Source organism: Carlito syrichta, unplaced genomic scaffold (assembly GCF_000164805.1).
Source record: "Carlito syrichta isolate Samal-C Ts95f unplaced genomic scaffold, Tarsius_syrichta-2.0.1 Scaffold308132, whole genome shotgun sequence".
NCBI lineage: Eukaryota > Metazoa > Chordata > Mammalia > Primates > Tarsiidae > Carlito > Carlito syrichta.
The window spans coordinates 202,169-225,510 of NW_007252228.1; the positions used below are offsets into that span (position 1 = coordinate 202,169).

Sequence of the window (23,342 nt, forward strand, 5' to 3'; positions counted from 1 at the left end):
GGGAGTGGCCACTGCACTCCAGTCTGGGCGACAGAGTGAGGCTCCAACTCAAAAAAAAAAAGAACGAGAAGGATGGAGTTACCATCAAATGCGATGGGACAGACTAGATAGATTGCTTATAAAGATCAATACTTCAGTTTGGTTATGTTAAGTTTGAAATAGTTACTATTCCAACAATAGAGATACAGGACAGATTTGGTGGGTGGGTGATGTACATTTGGGTGTAATCCAGTATACAGAAAGTCTTTACAACCATGGGATTGAATGAGATCACCAAAGATGGAGGATGAAAAAGAAGAAACCCAGCAAATGCAACTGAGAAGTAAGAGCCAGTGACATGGGAGGAAAACCAAAACTTTGTAGTATCCTGGAAACCAATTAGAAAAGTGTTTCAAGAAGAAAGGGAGTGATCACCTGTGTAAAATACTGCTAATCAAAGATGATGTTTTTGAATTGGATCTAGCGTTGAATTTCACAATGTAGAGGTACTGGTGACTTTGATAAGAAAATTTTAAGTGGAATGGTGAGAGAAAGCATGATTTGTGTAGATTTATAGGACAATGAGAATAGTGGAATTGAATAGTCAGTGAAGACAATTCTTTTGAGGACATTTGTTGCAAAGAGGAGAAAATAAAAAGGAAGCAGTTGGTGGGGAAGAAGGGTTAAGAGATGGTTTTTATTTTATTTATGTAATAGATTAAGTTAATAACAGCAAATATGTTCTTGGAAATGATCTGGTAGAGGGTGAAAAATGATAATGAAGTACAGAGAGAGAAGTGTTAAAGTGATTCCGCAAGTAGATGGGTTCTATGGTTTGAATGCTTGTGTCCCTCCAAAATTCATGTTGAAACTTAATCCTTAATGCAAGAGAATTAAGATGTGGACACTTTAGGAGGTGATTAGCTCATGAGGCCTCCAGCCTCATGAATGGCATTAGTGCCCTTAACATGGGCTTGAGGGAACCAGTTGGGCCCTTTCTGCCCTTCTGACTTGTAAAGACATGAGAAGGCACCATATACAAGGAACAGGCTCTCACCAGACACTTAATCTGCTGGCACCTTGATCTTGAACTTCGCAGCCTCTAGAACTGGAAGCAGCACGTTCCTGTTCTTTAATACCCAGTCTAAGGCATTTGGTTATAGCAGCCCAAATGGACGAAGACAATAACGAGTGGGATCTGGTGCATAAACGGAGGCATCGGCCTGAAATAGCAGCAAGGATAGCTCACCTGTGGTAATAAGGGAGGAGGCAGACACGGAAGAGGTGATGTGTGGAGGAGTCTGTGAAGTCTCTACTTCTCAGAGTTGTATGAAGCAAGGTCAGCTGCTTGTTAGGATGGAGTGTAAAATGTTCAAAGTTTGAGGGGAGAAGTGAGTTGGGAAGTGAATGGACTATGAAAATAGCTGAGAGAGTTGGGACGTGAAGGGACTATGGAAATGTACTAAGGTCTGCCAGAGTTTTGTTGTCACAGATGTAATGTAATTCCAGTTAGACTGGCTGTGTGTATGGAGGGTAATCTGGTGGAGAAAGCTGTGAACCCGGTTTCAGTCTCTCACTACTTTCAACTGTCCCTTTCCCCCACTTATACCACTCTGCGTTGCTCTTGAAGGTCTTCTCTTGAACAAACTACAGAAAACAGCATCGCAACAAAGTGGAGGCTGCAGTTCAGAACCAGTGCCCTGGGGCAACATGGAATAATCTTGAATTGCGAGGGAAACACAGCGGCATCTATTGGACACTTCACAAACTACAAGCTCGAGGGAGTTCAGGGTTTTATTATCAGATGGTGCTACATTCCTTTCCATTACATAATTTCTTTGTCAAGCTGAGTTTTCAGCCATTGCTGAAGTAAAAGCAAGTACTGCACAAACACCCATTTGATTCCAAAGTTTGAGGAGTTGTTTCGTGCCCGGTAGGCACAGACATCCCATTTAGCAATTGCGATTATTTAAGAATAAATTTTTTAAAAATTTTAATGTATGTGTATTTTTTAACACAACTATTAAGTTTACGATATAAATAATTAAGTTTTTTTTAGAACTAAGATACGTAATATACAATTTTTAGCTATTTATCTTGACCTAGAAGTGCAATAGAAAAATTAGAGGCACTAAGAGCACCATTAACTGAGAAACTCTGGGTACCTCTGACTTAAAAAATTCCTGCTTCTGTCTCTACTTCTTCCAAGTAGTGGCTCAAGGACCTTGAGGGGTGTAGTTGAGTGCAACAGAACTAGGAAATTCTCAAATCTGAATTTAAACCTCACGGGGGTTTAGTTTATGACAAACTCTCTGTCCACCCTATCCCAAGTTCCCTCTTTTCCTTAAAACTTGAGCCTGAATATCTCTCCCTAGTTATAATGGCATATGGCTACACCATAACCAGGTTATATTTTGTGTATTTAAAGCCAAGAGCAAACATGTGCCTCCTGGCTTCCATAACCCCCCCTGTCCTCCCATCCGTCCCCCAGAGTCTTGTGTTTCCAAAAGAAGCCTGACCATGTGGGTCACCAAAGACTTGACTTGGACTTTCATCTTTTTGTCAACATCCATTCCAAATGAGTAATTCTTAATAGATGGCTTAGGCCAAATAATTGTGGCCACAAGCTTTTCTTTGACGGTAGAGATAGCAGTAATACATACATGTGTGTTGGGGAAATGAGATGCCACCAAGCTGTGTTTATGTATGTGTGTGTGTGTCTTTGTGTGCTATGGGCCTGACCTGACACTGAATTTTGCAAGACAAGATTGTGCTTTGTTAAGTCAGCATGGAGGCACGTGCCTATAATCCCAGCTACTCAGCTTGAGCCCAGGTGTCTGAGATCAGCCTGGGCAACATAGTTAGACTCAGTCTCCCAAAAAAAAAGTTTAAAAAATGATAAATGCTTGAGGTGACGAATACCTCAGTTACCTTGATTATTATACATTGTATGCTTGTATCAAAATATCCCATGTACCCCATAAATATGTAATATAATTATGCATCCATAATAATTTAAAATATATTTTTATTTTATTTTATTTTTTGAGTTGGAGTCTCACTCTGTCGCCCAGACTGGAGTGCAGTGGCCGCTCCCGGCCACCGCAGCCTCGACCTGCTGGGCTCTGGCGATCCTTCCGCCTCAGCCTTCCGAGTAGCCGGAATTACAGACGCGCACTACCACACCCGGCTGATTTTGATTTATTGTAGAGATAAGCTCTCGCCTGCCCAGGCGGGTCTCGAACCCGCGGGCTCAGGCAATCCACTCACCTCAGCCTCCCAAAGGCGCGCTGATTGTAGGCTGAGCCACCATATCCATCTAAAATATATTTTTAAAATGATTGTTTTGTTGACTTTTGTTAGCTCCGGTACCCAAGAATTGATATATAGTAAATGCTAAATACATGTTGCTAAAATTTGGAAATTAATAAGTGGATATTATCCGCATAAGCAGATATACTATAAAAGCTAAAGAAGTTCAAGCTTTGGAACCCCAAAGATTTGTAAAAGTAAGATATTTTCACGGCAATTAGTAAAACATATTATTTTTTTCCACTTTGCTTTGCCCTTGACATCAACCTCATGCCAGTGAGACTGGAGAGGCTGCTAACACTTTTGGAAAAGTTGAGTCCGCATGCATTCAGACTGAGTTTAGTGAGCTACACAGTTAGGTGATTGACACTCACTTTTCTATATAGGTATGCTGCCATCCCAGTGTAGAAATACCTTCCAGGAATTCTCCAAGTGGTGACAGGAGGGTGTAAGGTCAGGAGCTATAGCCTACAGTGTCCAGCACCAAAGGAATGTGCATAATAGAGGAGAAACGAGGCTTGATTGTACAGTGTAAGAAACTGGTCATTGGAAAAGATTTCATGCATCAAGTGCATAAAATTATAAGTCAATAAATCTTTCTCTACAACATCTAGTCAAAAAGGATATTCTTTTCTGATAGGAAATTCTCAAAAAAGCAGAGCAAACACTACACACTACGCATTGCACAATATAGAGTTCATCAGAATTTCTGTGTTTGTGTGGTATAAATCCCTACCAGTACTACAAACAGCAAGGACATCTGTGTGTGAAGTCACACATTTTATACACCTTTTTGACTTGCAACTTACCATATCTGATGTAAACAGTTTTGATGAAGACTAGTGGTTCCTGATGAAATGGTATGCAAAATTACTAGAGTCAGAAAAAGTGCTGAATTTTCTAAATTGCCAATAAATAAAATATTTCACTCGACCACTAGAAAATTGGATTGCTTTTGATCTTTGTATGAGAACATTATAAAATTGCTTTATGAAGAGGTGGTCAAAAGGTGTGCAGCCAAAAAATAGAAAAGTGTATTAAGCAGTTAATTAAAATGTTATTTTCCTGAATTTTTTGTTTTTATTTTGATCAGTTTTATAAAAATTGAAGTGTGTGATTTCTTTCTGACCCCAAATGAATAAACACTTTCATAGCTAAATCTGGTATCACATTTGTTAACTTTTTTTATTTTGACAAGTAGACATTTTGTCTTCGTGATTTTTTATAATTTATGATAAGAAATATAGCTATTTCTAACAGTGTTAATTTGCGTTGCCGGAAATGACAGGCAATTTTCTGAAGCAATCGATACATTTTATTTTAAATGCTGCAACACCATGTAACCTATTTGAATCTTTTAAGGAACAGTTATGAATCAAAAGATAAATTATTTCTACCTTCCATGCGAACACTATCAGCAATATGAAGATTATGTGAAACTCCACAGAACAGAAACCTAGTTTTCTCAATTTGAGAAGTTATAAGGAAATACGCGATGGAAGGGGAAACCTAGAGATGAAAAGAGACTTAAAAGTCCTAGCATAATGTGTGACTTTGTTTATATCCTAATTAAAACCATTTTTAAAATGATATTCACAAGATAATTAGACCTGATATGACTGAATGATGATATTAAGAAATTACTGCTTTTTTTAGATTGTGATAATGGTACTATGGATGTGTTAAAAAACCATTCTTATGGAAATCATGATACAATATTGATAAGATCAAACTATATATCTAGGATTTGTTTTAAAATATAGTGGAGGAGAAGTGAATGGGAAGTGGATAAGGCAGGTTTGGCTATAGGTTGAAAGTTTGGGGTCTTGTTAATGGATCAAGAGAGGGCCATCCTTCCATCTTTGTGTGTGTTCAACATTTTCATCATAAAAAGTATTAAAATATTCAATCTGGTTGTCAATGGACATAAGCCAATGGACATAACTCAGGACTTATCCACGTGTGTCGTGGCATTTGACACTGTTGAATCCTCACTGCCACCAGAAACTCTCTTCCCTGAGTTTCTATGCTCTTGCTTTCCTAACTCTCTAGATAGTCTTCATCTCATTGATAGGCCACATGTCCTCCTACTTACCCTTCAGTCGTTGGCATAGGGTAGAAAGAGCGCTTCTGAGTCTACGGACTTCTCCCAGCATTCCGAGGAAGCAGCTTAAACTAAAGGAGCGCTCACACACGATGGGGCAAAACCCAAGTCCCCTGCTTTTCCATCCTAGCCTCCCAGAACAACTGCAAAAGTCGACTGCAGAAATAAAATGTATCGGCTTAGCAAACACTTCGCTTGGAAACCATTTGACATTATATTATTTTATTTTTCACAGAATACAATGGCAACCCGCTTTCTAATTCAGAGGTGCCTAGATACGGTGATATCAACTGTGATGATCTGTAGGAAAGAACTTTGAGAGTGACTCCAACACCTTTTTGGACAAACTCCATACAGTCCAAGAACTTGAAATGTTTGCCACTAAGGGGACTCGAAAGTTTCTCTTCCTTAAGGTGTCAGGGGGAATCACCCAACGAATGGTTTGGGGTATAATGTCCAGTGAATCTGCCGGCACACAGGCAAAAAAAAATGGCTGGTTTTGTTCTTTTTCAGAATGAAAGTTGATCTTCTCCTGAGGAGGTATGGATGCTGATTTATGCCTGTTGTGGAAATAATCCGATCTTTCTGGCTCATGATAATAGACTCTCTTCTTCCTTGCACATTTCTCTTCACTGTGTGTATGACTGTAATCATGGTCCCAATGAATGTTCTTCCTAAATACATCACATTTGGCCTTCTTCCTCTCTTTGCTTTTTGGGTGCATGTGAGACTTGCCTTGGATTTTTGCAAGATGTAATTTAATATTTGCTTCCGTTAAAGGAGCTAAAGGGTAACTTGTTTTGTTCCTTGTCGCCTGAGAATGTTTCTCTTTACTGGATGATACAGTAGATGATTTAGGCTGAATTTCTACACTATTTAATGACACAGCGTTCAATGAACTATGACACAAACAGTCAGGATGCTTTATTTTGGAGGATGATCTACATTTCCTTCTTCTGCAGGATTTATATGAAGGTGATGCCATCATTAAGGTATGTTTTCTACAGTCTCTGATTTGATGGGAACTGGAATCATCATTATAAAATGGTTTCAAACCAGTTGTGATTTCGTTCATTTTGCCGAGATTTTTTAAAGGAATGCCTTTCTGTCCTTTGTATAGAATGTTTTGTGATTCCTCACTTAAATATGAATTGGTTTCTAAAAACATACATTCCTCACTCTCACTTACTTCAAAAGCTGGACATTTCTCTAAATTAGCTGTACTTTCAATCTTTTTCTGAGTATCAGTAAAATCTTCAGAAATTTGAGTTTTATGTGAATCAGCCACATTGTTAGCATGGCTCTGAGTCCTTAAATCAAAAGATTTTTGTGTATTTGTTTCTTGAAACCATACGTGATATTGCCTATCCTTTTCTGGAGTCACAGGAGATTTTAACTCTGAAAGATCTTTAGTATCTTTCTGTATTGCGCTGTGAGAAGCATTGTGGGTTGGCTCCATGAGTTTTCTGAAGAGTGGTGAGTTTTCATGAGGACTTAGTTTTTTGAAAGAAATATGCTGTTCTAACAGTTCTGTGTCAATGGAAAGACACGTTTTTCCACCATCATCTATTTTTTTAGATGTTGCAATTGTGTTTACTTTAAGCATATCCTTGGGAAATCCATTTGGCTTAGGAAGCATATTTTCAGCAGGAAGCCCCAGGAGAAAACGAAGGTATTTGTATTGTAAATCAAGATCTATTTGATGAAGAGTTTTTTCATCAAAAAATAACATAACTCTATTTTTTTGTTTTGGCGCTTTGGTAGCAGAATGAATACAGTTAAATAAAGGTTCTTTTCTATGCTGAGCACTGACCATTGCATAAGATTCTTCTACAATTCTGGGAAAGGCTTTCATTTTTATCTCTAATATTTTCACAGAAAAGTGCATGAGAAGTTTGGCTTTTTCTTCTACTGAGTAGTTTTGAAGACAGTGAGGCGGTGGCATCTCAGCAGCAGAAGTCACTGAATACATCCCATTTTCTAGTTTATTAATACTTTTAAACTTTGTTATGGTCTCCTTGCTACTTCTTGAAACATTAATTGATGTCTTCATACAGTTGATAGGAGATGAATCTTTCTGGTATTTATGTTTTAAGTTAAGTTCTATAGTATCAATCCCTTCTAGAGACCAGGCATTCATTTTTTTATGTCTTGGATAGAACCTCGCACTGTTAAAAGCTGAAATAGTCCCTTTTGGATAAAAGTTGAACTTTTGTAAGGATTTTTTTGCCATCTCTGGTATTAGATTCAGTTGTATATCAAGTGCTTTTGACTCTAAATGATTGGTAAGCTTATGTTTTTCTTTGGGAGTAAACTCTTCTAAAAGGGGTTTGTGCTGCAATTTGGGATGCATTGCTGCTGACGTTGTACCTGGACCCTCTGGAAAAGGTGGTGACTTCAAGTTTATAGGTTTACAGGTTTGTACTTTTTCCAGTTTATCAGAAGAAACTTTGTTTTGGGTCATATTTTTTACCTGGGATTCAGATACATTTTTAATTCCTTCATAAATAGGAAGGAAACATTCTACACACGTATCGCCTGCAGCAATTTTGATTTCACTACTTTTACCTTGAGGTGGTATGGGCATAGTTCCTGGCAAATCTTTTGGCTGCTGGACCTCTTGTGTGCTCATGTCCCGCACTGGTTCACTCTGATCCCTTTGCTTGGGTTGCTTTGGATCTTCAAACAGAGATGGACACTCTGTGGGTGTCAGGACGTGTATTGGTAACTTCTCTTCTTGCTCGGTTATATGCAAGTCTGGTTTTTTAATACTCCTTGACTCATCATGCCTCGGAGCACCTCCTTCTTTTGTCTGTGAATTAAAATTTTCTTTACTTGTTTCACTTCTGAAGTTTGCTTCTGATTTGACATTAGGAGGCTTCCACATTTGTTCTTCATCTACTATGTATAGCTGGGAGTCTTGTGGAACTGTGTTTGTAAAATTCTGTTCCTCCTTTACAATTGTTAAGGTGTCCTTCTTAACAATTTCACCGATTTTTGGTGATTTCTCCTGGGATTTAGAAAGACTGATTCCCTTTTTCCTTTCTATGTTTATCTCAGATTCTGCTGTTTCTTTAATGTGAGGTGGGTGCACCATGGAAATAGTAAGACTTCTGAGAAATATTCCTGAGTCATCTTTATCCCATGAAACCATGTCTGTTGATTTGTTAATGTCATATTTTAATTTCTTTCTATTGCTTGGAGTACCATGTCCTATGATACGAAGCATCTGTGAAATTCGGTGATTTGGGGTTTTTATAGTTAAATATTTGGGGCTCAGTTTTCTGTTCAGTTCTCTTGTTGTTAAACTAACTTTTTGGCCTTCAAATTTGGGAGAAAACAGAATAGAGCCATAAAATGAATCCAGAACATTTTTTTGAAACAGTTTTTGTGGTTGAATGTTTTGTTTTGCACCACATGATGCTTCCAGTTCCTTTTTATGTTTGGCTTGATTGTTGTACTCCAACTGAGTGACTACCTGAGTCTTAATTTGAGATTTCTCTGCCTTTAGAGATGGAACAAGCAGGTTTACAGTATTTTGTGTGTCCATTCTTACTTCCTTTTTCTTCAGATTGACAAGACTGTTCTTGTGCATTTCTATAGTGTCCTCTTCCAGATATAAAGTTCTGTTTGTATCTACTTTCAATTCCCCTTCTTTCTGATTCACAGTATTATTGTTGTCCATTTCTAAGTTTTTCTGTTTCAGACTTATATTGGTGTTTGTGTCCGTTTCATCTTTTTTCCCCGGACCTCCTGATTGAACTGGAAATGTCCAGGGAGGGAAAAGAGACATCTGAAGCAATTCTGGAGCATGATCATCTTGTTCAGAGACAAGCAATGTCTGTTCTTTCTTTCCTGGCACAGCATCAAACTCTGTAATAACCATGCATTTTCCTGGTAGTATTTCTTGGCTGGGGTATGCTGTCATTTTCTCGTCTACATCAGTTTCCAGTGGTATCTTCTGCTTTCCACTTGTAAGTTGAACCTTAACAAAAAGGTCAGAGTTCTGTCTGGTCTTGTGTCCACTTTCAGACTGTGGCATCACTTGCTTTTTCATGACAGTATATTGTTCTTCCATGTTTTGGGGAGAATTCCACTTGGTGATGATATTCACTTTTTTGAGTGACCCCTTTGTTTGTGGTACTAACGCTTTGGGAGAAAACATTTTGCTTATTTGATCATCACTTTGTACATTTTCCTCTGGCTTATCAAATTTATATGAGCCTTCAGATTCTGGAGATACTCTTGATGAAGTTTCTCGTTGGTGAGCATCTCTCTCTGAAAAAGAAAATTCTTTTGAACTTACAGGGGTGTCAAGTGTAGTGTTTATTTTCTTGGAAGTTTCCCTTGGCAGTGAAACTGAAACTTTTGGACTTATTTCATGGTTTAAGTTTTCCATTATTTCAGTTTCTTTCTTCAGACTTCCCATTTTAGTTGGATCTGTTGTGGGGTAGGAAAGAAATGTAGTAAGAGTTTCTGTTTTGTATTTTTCTGGCTGAATCTCTGTAAAGAGCCATTCCAGCCTTTTCACATGTTTTATGGTACCAAATCCTGTGACATAAATGTCTTCATCCAGTGAATTTGAAACTGACAGATTCAAATCTCTTTCTGTCTTGCCTCGTGAAGGCTCATTCCTTTGCGGGATGCTGCTCATCAAGTTTGAGGTCCACTGTTGCTCTGCCTCTTGGTGGGAAACGTAGTGTTCTGCTTGTTTAACCGTGTTTTTATCATCACCTTCAACAGAGCCTCTGTTTGCTATTTCCTGGATATCAGATGATACTTGAAGATTTTGCTGTAGACAAGAAGATCCTGCAGTTCCTGGTGTGTGTTTGCCAATTTTCTTCTCTGAATCTATATAAAGGAGAGGCTCTGATGGTATGGAAAGAAAAGTCCTTGTAAGAACCACACATGCTTCACCTTTATCTTTGTGTATTTTTCCCTTCACCTTGTTAATATTCAACACAAATTCCTTTGCATTAAGGAAATGCGAAAGTGGTGAACTTCTTGCTGCTCTGCAATGCATCCTGACCTGCATCTCTACCATCTTCACCTCATGTTTTTCTTCCTTCTGTGACATATGTGGTTTTCCCTTTCTTGCATCACCACTCGCTGCCTCTGTTTCTGATGTTTTCTCTGCAATGGATAATGCTGAAAGCATTAGCAGAGGTGAAGAGGGTGTTTTTTCATCTACTTGCATACCTTTATCTAGTTGAGGGTCGGGTGAAAATTTGGAAGTATATACTTTTCTTTGAACCATACATGGTGGTTTACCTTGACCTTCAGGTTCCTTTTGTTTTTGCCCTCTAATATTCAGATGCAGCTCTGATCTATAGAGTATACCGGAACGAGGTGATTTCTTTGACTTCAAAGTTACATCCGTACCTCTCATATCTACCATTTTTTCTCTGGTCCTTTCTTCTTTTTGAGGCATATGTTGCTTTTCATTTCGGACATCTTTTGAGATATCACTATCAACTGACTTTGTCTGTACTGTCTCCCCTGCATGTGATATTCTCTGTAAAGCAGACCTTATAAGTCTTAGGGTTTCAACATCTTCATGTGTTTCTTTATCCACTTTGAGTTGAGGCTGAGATATGAATGAAGGCGATTTGGTCAGAACCACACCCAGCTCATCTTTAGATTCCTGCACCTTCTTTTCTTGATGTTTAGGGGATATTGTGATGTTCACTATTTGCACTCCAACCTCTTCCTTTCCCTGTGGCACATGTTGTTTTCCTGTTTGAAGGCTGATTAAAATATTATTAGCAACTGGCTTTATATATATGCCTCCTTCAGAATCTGATGATTCCTGGAGGTTTACTTGGGAAAGAGAGGGTCTCATCAACCATGGTATGCTTTCTTCCTTGATCCCAGTATTCACGTTGAGGTGAAGTGGGGAGAAAGATCCAGAAGAACTCTTAGTCAACATCATACCTGGCTCACATTTAACTTCCTCTACTTTTTCCTTTAACCCTCCAGTTTTCCATTGAAGTTCACTCAAATTATATGTATGTACAGCAGGTGATGTCTTTGCCTTCCGATATATTTTCTTGGGATCCACTACACTATTCTTATCCACAACTTTTTCTCTACCCTTCTCTTCTTTCTGTAGCACGTGTGCTTTGAATTCTCTTACCTTATCTGAAAGTTCTCCATCAGTTGTTTCCGGGACTGCTACTCTCCCTGCATCTGATGATTCCTTGGACTTTAATTGTGGGAGAGACAATTTTGGAATTCTTACCATGTTCTTCTCTCCTTGTGTTGTATCAAACTTAAGATATGGTGGAGTAAGTAAAGAAGTATTCTTGCTTATCAGACCCATAACCTGTTCATATTTATCTCCCTGAATCTTTCTCCTTTGTACCTTAGTTCTCCACTTTCCTATGGTACCAAGGACATGTGAAGATAGTAACTTCTTCGCCTTCGGATCCATATATTTGGGAAGCATTTTGTTTCTCAAGGCTACTTTGAATCTATCTTTCTCTTCTTTCTGTGTTATAGATTGTATTGACCCTGCTCTGTCACTTAACATATAACAATCCAATGACTTAGCATATGCTTTTTTTCCTGAATCTAATGAATCACAAATCTTTGCTGATGGAAAAGAGAATTGTGTTTTTCCTAGTGCACCTTCTTTTTTATTCATTCTAGAGCTGCATTTCAGGTGAAATGGGGATGAGGAAACAGAAGTTGAAACCATTCTGGGTTCCCTTTTGCTTTCCTGTTTTTCTTTCCCTTGCTCTTTAATATTCAAAGGGTGTTTCTTTCCCTTGTATAGTTGTGCAAGTGGGGATGTCTCTGCTTTCAAAATTATTCTTTCATGGAGTATTCTACCTTTCCTGTCTTCTATTTTTATTCCTTCATTTACCTCTTTATGTGGCATATGTTGATTTGCTTTTAATGTTATATTATGTGAGCTAATATTGTCCTTTGAACCTGCACAACTGCTTTTCTCTGCATCTGAAAATATAGGAAGCTCTAGCTGTGTAGATAGGAATCTACGGTGAGATGGTGATGGCATGGAAGAATGAGTTTCCATCAGGAGCATGTCAGGACCTCCTGTCCTTTCCTGCTTCTTTTCTACTGTCTTTTTCATGCCCCACTGTGGCTCCTTTCTCTTGCTCAGAGGACTGTGTTCAGTGACGCTGAAGACAAGTGAAGGTTCTGATGTCTTTGCCTTGAAAACTGCACCACTGGGGTGCATTAAGTCATCCTTGGCTACTGCTCGTACTGTGTCTTCTTTCTTTGGGAGACGTTTTCCTTTCTTTACGAGACTATCGGTTGACTCTGTAGGTGCTATTTGGTCTGCAGGCAGTGATTCTTGGAGCTCAAAGTGTGGCCCATAGCTTCCTATTATTCCGGATTCACTTTCCTCTCCTTTTATTGTGTCCAAATTTAAAGATGTTGAAGAACAGACAATGGGATATGTTTGGCTCAGAAGCACAACTGTTTCCACCTCACCTTCCCTTGTCTTTTTCCCTTGTTCTTTGATCTTCACTTGCAGATTCCTTATTTTGAGTATATTGGAAAAGAGTGATTTCTGTGTCTTTATAGTTATGCACTTTGCTTTATCCTCTTCGGTCTGTGTTATATTTTCTGATCTTTTTGATTTGATTAAGGTATCATTTGAAGGTGACAATGTATATTTGAATTTCCCCATATCTGATGATACCATGTCCCGTGAAGGTGGAAGAAAGGATCTTGTTACTCCGTGTTTCTCTTCCTTGCCTTCTATACCTTTGTCTAATTTATCGTGAGGTACAGAAGGTGTTGCTTGAACCACATCTAGTTCACTTTTTCGTTTCTGTATGTGTTCCAATTTTTCTTTTATGTCTGCCTGTTCTTCTCTAATTTTTGAGCTACTGCCACCAGTGATACTAGGAGCACGTGAAAGTGGTAATTGCTTTGCCTTAGAAGTCGTGCCTTCAGGTGGCATTACATATTTCATGGTTACTATTTTTCCTCTATCTACTCCTTTCTGTGGCTTGTATTCTGACACTGTTTTTACACCATTTGAGAGATTCCCAACTGACCTTGTATGTGCTATTTCTCCTGCATCAGATGATTTCTGGTTTCTTACTTGTGAAACAGCATACCTTGTTGTTCCTTGTATGTCTTCCTTTCCTTCTACTCTTGTGCTCAGTTCATAATGAGCTAGAGAAGATTCAAAAGGCGACTGTCGGGACAGAACTACTTCCTGTTCACTCTCATCTCCACCCAGTTTCCCTTGCACTGCACCTGTTCCCTCTGTTTTCCATTGCTCTTTAACGTCTTCATCTATTTTCCTTTGGTCTTGGTCTTCTCTAAGCTTTTCTCCTTGCTCTTTAATGTCTTGATGCATTTTCCCGTGCTCTTTAACATCTCCATCAATTTTCCCTTGCTCTTGCATAACTCCATCCATTTTTCCTTCTTTAACTTTATGATCCATTTTCCCTTGCTCTTTAATGTCTCCGCCCATTTTCTCTTGTTCTTTAATGTCTCCATCTACTTCTCTTTGCTCTTTAATGTCTCCATCTGTTTTCCCTTGTTCTTTAACCTCTTCGTCCCTTTTCTCTTTTTCTTCAACTTTGAGATCCATTTTCCCTTGCTCTTTAATGTCTCCATCCACTTTCTCATGTTCTTTAATGATTCCATCTGTTTTCTCTTGTTCTTGAACACCTCCATTCATTTTCCCTTGTTCTTTACCTTCTCCATTCATTTTCCCTTGTTCTTTACCTTCTCCGTTCATTTTCCCTTGTTCTTTAACTTCTCTGTTCATTTTCTCTTGTTCTTTAACTTTTAGATCTGTTTTCCCTGGCTCTTTCACATCTCTCCCCATTTTTCTTTCTTTAACGTCTCCATCCATTTTCCCTTGTTCTTTAACATCTCCTTCCATTTTCTCTTGTTCTTTAACTTTGAGATCCATTTCCCCTTGCTCTTTAATGTCTCCATCCACTTTTCCTTGTTTAACGTCTCCATCCACTTTCTCTTGTTCAATTTCTCGATTAGTTTTCCCTTGCTCCTTAACATCCCCATCAACTTTTCCTTCCTTAACTTTTTCATCCATTTTCCCTTGCTTTTTAACATCTCTGTTCATTTTTCCTTCCTTAACTTCTTGATCTGTTTTTCCTTGCTCTTCAACATCTCCATCCGTTTTTCCTTCGTTAACGTCTCCATCAATTTTCTCTTGTTCTTTGACTTCTTGATCCATTTTCCCTTGCTCTTTAATGCCTTCATCCATTTTTCCTTCCTTAACTTCTTGATCCATTCTCTCTTGCTCTTTAACACCTCCATCTATTTTTCCTTCTTTAACGTTTCCATCCATTTCCTCTTGTTCTTTAACCTCTCGATCTGTCTTCCCCTGCTCTTTAATTTCTTGATCCGTTTTCTCTTGTTCTTTAACTTCTCCATCCATCTTCTCTTGTTCTTTAACTTCTTGCTCTGCTTTCCCTTGCTCTTTAATGTCTCCACCCATTTTCTCTTGTTCTTCAACATCTCCACCCATTTTCTCTTTTTCTTCAACGTCTTCATCTGTTTTCTCTTGTTCTTTAACCTCTCGATCTGTCTTCCCTTGCTCTTTAATTTCTTGATCCGCTTTCTCTTGTTCTTTAACTTCTCCATTCATCTTCTCTTGTTCTTTAACTTCTTGATCTGCTTTCCCTTGCTCTTTAATTTCTCCACCCATTTTCTCTTGTTCTTCAACATCTCCACCCATTTTCTCTTGTTCTTCAACATCTCCATCCATTTTCTCTTGTTCTTTAACTTCTCCATCCATCTTCTCTTGTTCTTTAACTTCTTGATCTGTTTTCCCTTGCTCTTTAACATTTCCATCGATTTTCTCTTTCTCTTTAACTTCTCGATCTATTTTCCCTTGTTCTTTAACTTCTTGATCCATTTCCCCTTGCTCTTTAATGTCTCGATCTGTTTTCCCCTGCTCTTTAACGTCTCCAACCATTTTTCCTTCTTTTACTTCTTGACCTATGTTCTCTTGCTCTTTGATGTCTTGATCCATTTTCTCTTGTTCTTTAACTTCTTGATCCATTTTCCCTATTTCTTTAACATTGCGATCCATTTTTTCTTGCTCTTTAACTTCTCCATTCTTTTTTCCTTGCTTCTTAACTTCTTGATTTGCTTCTCCCTGCTCTTTAACTTCTCCATCCGCTTTTCTTTGCCCTTGGACTTCTCTATCTTTTTTTTCTTGCTCTTGGTCTTCTTCAGCTCTTTTTCCTTGTGTTTTGCCTTCTTCATCCTTTTTCCCTTGCTGCTGATCTTCTCTATCTGCTTTTTCTTGTTCCTCACCTTCTTCACCCTCTTTCCTTTGCTCCTGGCCTTCTCCATCTGTTTTTTCTTTCTCTTGGCCTTCTAGATCCATTTTCCCTTGGTCCGTGCCTCCTAGATCAAGTTTTCCTTGCTCCATGCCTTCTTGATCCATTTTTTGTTGTGGTTCTTTGCCTTCTCCATCCTCTTTCTCTTGCTCCTGGCCATCTCTATCTACTTTTTCTTCTGTATAGCCTTCTGGATCTGTTTTCTTTTGCTCTAGAAGAATCAGTGGTAGATCCTGTAAAAACATCTTCTTTCCTTTCACATCTCTATCTTCTGGGTGCAGTATGTCTTTCCTGGCTGATATCTTTACTTTATCTTCTTCTTTCTGTGGCATATTTTCTTTTGCTTTTTGTACATCACTTGTGATATCAACTTCAATGGCCTCCCCATTTGCTTTTTTCACTATAGTTGATGGTTTGTGGTGTGATAATTCTGGAAGAGAGTATCTTGTATCTCCTTTTTCTATCCTCTTATCCAATTTTAAGTGAGAAGAAGAAGGTATGGAAGTGCTAGTATTGGTCAGAAGCACACTTGGTTCACCTTTCATTTTTTGTATTCCTCCCTCTTGGTCTCTGATGTCCAACTGAACTTCCTGTGAAACTAATGATTTCTTTTTCTGTAAGGGTATGACTTTTTCCATTTTTACCTTCACCTCTATTTCTGGCAGTATATGTTCTAGGACTTTTTTTACACTGCTTGAGATATTAGCAGAAAAAGACCTTTTACATACGGTTTTGTCTATAACTAATGACTTCTGGATATTTGGTTGTGAAAAAGAAAATGTCACCTTTATTGGCATGGTTTCCTCTTCTTTTACTGTGCCCATATTCGAGTAAGGAGGAAAAGAGATGGAAAGAAGATGTTTGCTCCGAATTGCAACTTCTTTAACTCCTGGCATATTTTTCTCTTTTCCTTTGATGTGCAATTGTAATTCTTGTGACAGTGAAGATTGTTTTGTCTCCAGAGTTATTCTTTTGGAATGCACCATTTCTTCCAAAGCCATTTCCACTCTATCCTTAAGTGCCATATGTTTTGCTTTTCTTATACTGTTTAAAATATCGTCAGTTGGTTCCTCACATTTTTCCATTGTACCTGATAACTCCTGGAGTGTGGATGATGGAAGACAGAATCTTGTTACTCCTCTCATGTATACCTCTTTTACTCTAGGATCCCATTTCAAGTGAGGTGAAGAAATAATAGAAGCATGGGGTTTATTCTGAACTACATCTAGATTACTCTTCTCTTTCTGTGTCATTTTATCTTGCTTTTTATTGCTCCACTGTGGTTCCTTTCCATGCAGTAAGTGTTTAAAAGGTGAATTCTTTCCTTTCAAAATGGTACATATGAAACCCATTATATCTTTCACATCTAGAATACTTTCTCTATCTTCCTTCTTTTTCTTTAGCAAACATTTTGATTCTATTACATTGCTTAAATTATCTCTATCAATTGTCTCTGCAAATGATACTTTTTTTACTGTCTTTATTGTCTCTGCAAATGATACTCTTTTTTTTGGTGATGCTTGAAGCTTTAGTGATGAGAGGCAGTTCCTAAGTATTCCTGGCTTATCTTTTCCTGCATTTACTCTTAAATTTGAACCAGGGTGTGCTAGAGATGGTGAGGAAATACACAAGTTTGTCAGTTTCACACCTGATTTACCTTTAGGTTCTTGCATCTTGCTCTCTTGTTTGATAATATCCAACAGTAACATATACTTCTTTCTACTGAGTATATGCATCAGTGATGATTTCTTTGTCTTCAAAGTAGTGTTAAGTCTCATTATTCTTTTCAAATCCACTGTTTTTACTTCATCCCTCTTCTTTCTCTGTGATATATATTGTTGTGTCCTTTCTACATTATTTGAGATCACCCCATCAGTAGTCTCTTCATTCAATTCAAGATAAAGAAAAGGACCTGATTCATATATTTTTGCTTCAACCATATCTTGTTCACCCATTCTGTGTCTCATATTTATAATTTCTTCTGTTATGTCCCACTGTCTTTCTAGTCTGTCGCTTGGAGCACCATAGACAGCGGGATTAAGTATAGGCGAAAATACTGATTTCGTCAACTTCAGAGTTGTTCTTTTGTGGTATATTATGCCTTTCACAATGCCTTGTTTTATTCTATCCTTTTGTCTTTTACTTTCATGCAAAATAGGCATAGATACAGAATGTAAAAATACTCCAGAGAGACATTTTTCCTTTTGCACGTTTTGATTTGCCTTATGTGATTCTACCCTCTTTCTAACTCTTAGCTTGTGTGAGCTATTGGATATAAAATCAATTATCTGTGCCCTATCTGATGATTTATTTCCTTTTGGAAATAAAAGATTCAGATACTTTTTAGTTTTATGATGTGTTCCTGAAGGCAGCATTGTAGTTTGGTTTTTCATTTGCCTCAGAGTAATGGAGGGCACAGTCCATTCCAGCCCATCTTCACATACGGTGTTTAGTTGATCGTTAGAAAGCAAGTCTTGCCCATTTGTTGTGCTTAACACATTACCTACGCCTGATGCTTCTTTTTTCTGTGGCATTAAATGTGACAGGGGATGGGGATACTTTTGAGGGTAAGATATACACTCCCAACAGTTCTCATAGGAAATGGACAGGTACTGCTGTTTTTGTCCTGTTTTGGATATGGTTTGTCTTTTTTTCGTTTTTTTAGTATATCCAACTATGACATCCATTTGTTTTACTGCTTCTCTAGTAGGCAAAGCTGAATCATTATAATACACAATATTTGTAGCATCTAATTTTACTTGTTGCATCGGGGTATTAATTTGAAGTAGATCTGGTTTGAAGTGGGATGCAGAATTTAGAAAAGCCTTATGTGTACATGTTTCTTGCTGTTCTCCCTTTCCTGTAACAAACAAGTCAATTCCTTCTGTATTTACAGTGTGGTGCTCTGGATTATCTACTGCCTGTAATGGTTTCTTTATCCATGGTGACTTTATTGGACGTTTGTCCATCCAAGAGTGAGAAACAGATGTTTGAAAAGCCTTGCATGTGCTTTCTTGTTGATGTTCTTTTCTTCCTTTAATATGCAAATTAATTTCTTCTGAACCTGGAAGCTTATCTACTGGAATACTTACTTCATCTGATGCTTTCTTTACCACTGAGCATGAAACATCTGAACTCATCATTTCTTTTGCTGAGACTTCTTCCTTTGGATTTTCAATAAGAAGTTGATACAATACACAAGAGGAAACAGATTCTAGAATATTTTCTTTATTCTGGTTACAAATATTTAGTTGCTTCATCCACAATCTTTCTGAAAAGTCCATTTTCTGTCTATTTGATTTTAATGGAACGTGAGTTAATTTGGATTGCCCTTTTCCTTGTGGATTTTCATTGGAACTTTCAGAGACACTAACATGATCTTTTTTTGTATTCACTGCCTGTTTTAAATGAAAAGAGCCCCTGTGGGGGAAAGATGCAGAATCTAGAATACTTTCAGGATTGTAATTTGGATTCACCTGTCCTTTCTGCACTGCAGACATTTTGTGCTGGACCTTTAGATTTGTACAAAGAAATTTCTGCCCTTTAGGACCTACTAAGATATCAGCTTCTTTTAATTCCTCACTTCCCAATGCATGTGAAATATTTTTTTTGTTAATGTACACATCTCCCTCCTTAGCCACTTCTCCTGTGTTTTCCAGATGAAGAGGTTTCATCATGGGGTGGGCAACAGAACCTAGGTTTGTCATGGGAACAATTCCTTTCTGAAAAGTTAGTTCAGAGCACAGCTTTCTTTGCAAATCTACTTCTAATTTGATATGATAATACTCCTTCAATCGTTGTACCTTAATCCTTAATGGTTTAACATACTGTTGGGGTATGTCGACTAAATTGTCTTGGTATCTTTGTTCTTCTCTAGTACCTTGTTCCAGTGTTCTAATGATGCTGGACATATTAATACTTTCTGACAGTGGCATTTTTGCTTCACTCCGTGGTGTCCCCAGCTTTAGATGTGAAAGGATGCAAACTCCCTCTCTTGGCTTGCTTTTCTCCATTCTTATTTCTGTATGTTTGTTAATGCCAGATGGAAGGCATTTAGAATCAAAAACAGCCTTCAGAACTAGATTGACTGCACTTTGACTCAGGTGGAATGCCTTCTCCTGCTGAGTGCTACCTCCCAGTTTTTTATGGCTTCCAGTACCACGTCCAAGCAGCTGGGAAACCGGTGTTTTCTTCACCTTCAGTGTTACCTGTGGGGTATACAGAGTGCTTTCCACATCTGCTGTTTTTGCCTTATCTTTATGTCTTACGGTTTTAGGATAAATAGGTGTGTAGGCACAAGGAGAACTCCAGGTAGTTCCCAAAACACATGGCTCTTGTTTCTTTTGGAGGGCAAGAGTCTTGGAATTTGCTCTTGTTTTTCCGTTTGCAGTTTTACATTCTTTCTTCTTCTTTTTAGCTTGAAGTAGATGTAGCTTAGAGAAAAAAGCAGGCCCTGAACTAAACTCTTCTATAGCATTTGATTCTTGGTCTATTAAATCCACTTTGGTTTTCTGAGAAGTGACATTCTTGGGACACACTGTATTGATTAAAGTAGTTTCTGCTTCCAAAGGACGAGGTTGTCTCGTCTGATCTGCCCCAAATTCAAATGACTGGACATACTGTGGAGTTGTTCTAAACAAAACCTGTTGTCTATACCCTTCTTCCTCTCTAACTTTTGCTTTGTTTAGGGCATTTCTCTTTTCAGAGGATTTTTCATACATATCCCAGGTACTAGGTGATGCCTTCACTTTTCTGTGTAGTAGAACTGGCAATGAAGCTTGTATATATTTTTTCTCTGCATTTAATACAGCTTTATCTCTCTCCATTTGTATCTTCTGGGCTTTAAAGTTCTGTTTCTGTTCAGTATCATCTACCATGTTAAGGGATTGTGAAACTGCTGATTGCTTTGCTTTCAAAATTATACCTTTGGGACATGACCTGTCAGCTATTTTTAGGCTATCATTCTGTCTTTTAATTTCTTCTGAAGCAGACAAATGCCTACCAACAGATTCTAGGACAATTCCTGCCAAATTGTATGAAACTTTTTCTTTTAAAACGAAATGGTCAATTTTCTTTTGATCATATTCATTAGATATAGCATCACCTGTTGGCTCATTCAGTTCTGTACAAATATCTGATTTCCCCATCCTTGGAAGTCCAATTTTGAGACTCATGTCTACATTTTTGTTTTTTTCTGTTTTTACATTTTTTTCTAAATTTCCTTTGTAAATACGACTTTCTGGGAAAAAAGACTCTCTTAAATGCACACCTTCTGATTTGCCAGGATGAGGTTCATTTATCATTAAGTTTTTCATATAGCATGGACCAGTTTCTACTGGATGTTCTTGCTTCTCTTCATTTTCTCTATCACGTTGTTTGGCTTCCTTTAAAAAGTTGGAAGCCTCTCTCATATCGATGGAATCAGAATATGTTGCTATCCCTTTAACAGGTGACTCTACTTGTGTTGGTCCTGTGTGACTCAGCCCTGATACTCTCCTGTCTACCTCTGCTTCGAATCTGCTTTGCTTTGTAATGTCAGAGGCACCAGGAGTGAAGCAAATGGTATTTGGAAATGCATCAGCCACATTTTTACCTTGCCACATTGCTTTTAGGTTTGTTTTTAAATTGGACTCAAGTTTCTTCCTATGTTTTGTGACAAATTGTCTATTGGTTTGACGTATCTGTGAAATCGGTGACTTCTTTTCCAGCACAGTTAAACATTCAGCATTCAATATAATTTCCCCTTCTGATAACTGTCCTGTGTTTATCTGGCTTTTAGAGCTAGGCATAGAGAAATCTAAAGGGCCCAAGAAAGTTATGGTTAAGTTTTCTTGTAACTCCGCCTTTTCCTCCGTACTATGGCCATTCAGAGTTTTTTGAAGTGTTCTGTTGAATAGAGTTTTTAAATTGGATTCAAGTTTCTTCCTGTGTTTTGTGGTAAACTGTCTCTTGGTTTTGTGTGTCTGTGAAATTAGTGACTTTTTTTCCTTCACAGTGAAACTTCTGGGATCCAAAATAACTTTCCTTTCTGATAACTGTGCTGTGTTTATCTTACTTGGAGAGTCAGATAAAACTGGCATGAAGGAATCTGAAGGGCCCAAGAAAGTTGTAGTTAAGTTTTCTTTCAACTCTGCCTTTTCCTCTGTAACATGACCATGCAGATTTTGTTGAAGTAGTCTATTAGATAGAGTGTCCCTTGCTCTTGTACTGAATGAGAGTTTATCAATCATTGATTTGAGGGATGGACTCTCAGCATTCTCAGTGGCACTGAGTAATGTCTCTTCTATACTTGCATACCACTGCTTCTCTTTCATCTTGTAGTTAAAGTGGCATTGCTTCTTTTTTCTATGGCCTTCTGTAGGATACCTTGTGATGTTAAACAACTGTGAAACCGGTGGTTGCTTTGCCTTCAAAGTTACATGCTTGGGACTCATTGGACTTTTCTTGCCTGCAGACTCTAATGTGTGAGTCCAGCTTTCAGATTTAGGTGACTCAAGTCTGGAGAAACTGGAAAGTTTTAAGGCTGTTCTTAGTGAGTCCTTTCGTTTCCATGCCTTTTTCTCAGAAATAGAACTATCCCATTTCCTTCTACGATTTCCATCCCAGGAAGTATCTTCCTCTTCATCTTGAAGATCGGGTTTTTGGATGTCATCTAATGTAATACTACCTTTATGTGGTGATGTCTTTTGCTTTACTTGACTAGACTTGAGTCTTATCTCTCTTAGCATGTCGTTTTCTGTTTCTATCTTGCCACACATATTAGTGTCAGGTATAATAGTCATGAAAGAGTCTGTTTTATCTGCCACTTTTTCACCTTGATGCACTTCTTTCATTTTGTTTTTCAAGTTATATACTGATTCTTTTCTATGCTTTGATCTGGCATCACCCTTGATATTGAGCATGTATGAAATTGCTGGTTTCTTTGCCTTTTTAATTTCACATTTGGGATTCACTAATGTTTTCATGTCCGAAAATTTTTTCAAATTTCTCCTAAATATAGGTATAGATAAAGTAGGCGTGCAGAAATTAAAAGTCCCTGTCTCTTTCTTTTCACTATTTCTAGCCTGTTCCTTTTGATGGTTTGAATCAGATGAGATACTACCTTCTGTTACCGAAAATATGATTTCATCAATCTTTGCTTCCCCAGACTTCAAAGACGAAAACCTAACACCACTCTCTAGCTTTTCAAGTTGAAATTTATCCCATATAGGGCATGTAGACCCCAAAATCGTTTGTGGTTGTACCTGCATATTTGTACTTTCTGGTTGGTTCAGTTTCTCAACTGGTTTGACAAGGCCATGAGCCTTCTGACGTGCATTGAGTATGAAGTCATGGCTATTCTCTGGAACCTGTAAAGATTCAGGTTCCTCCTCCACCTCTTTTCCATATTTCACACTGTTAGATAAACTACTTGAGTCAACAGAATCTGGGCAACTTAATTTTCTTCCACTTGATTTCTCTTGCATTTGCTGCATATGACCAAAGCTTGCTATCCTCCGCATATCTGCCTCCACATTTAAACTTCTCATTTTGATATTGGGCAAAACAGGCCCCTTGGAGTGAATGATGCTCAAAAATGCATCTGCTACCTTTTTCTTTTGCTGTGGATCTTTCATCTGCGTTTTAATACCACTTTGCAGTGG

General features: G+C 38.1%; 1 protein-coding gene across 1 annotated transcript in view; it reads right to left on the reverse strand.

Moving 5' to 3' along the window:
- Positions 1-5,681: 5,681 nt before the first annotated feature.
- CCDC168 (coiled-coil domain containing 168) overlaps positions 5,682-23,342 on the reverse strand; it is a 38,710-nt gene continuing 21,049 nt past the window's right edge. Inside the window, exons 5-7 of the mRNA XM_021716048.1 lie at positions 20,508-23,059; positions 15,920-20,210; positions 5,682-15,319 (exon numbers count right to left, since the gene is read on the reverse strand). Coding sequence (XP_021571723.1) covers positions 5,682-15,319; positions 15,920-20,210; positions 20,508-23,059 — 16,481 coding nt within the window. The remainder of the gene's footprint in view (positions 15,320-15,919; positions 20,211-20,507; positions 23,060-23,342) is intronic.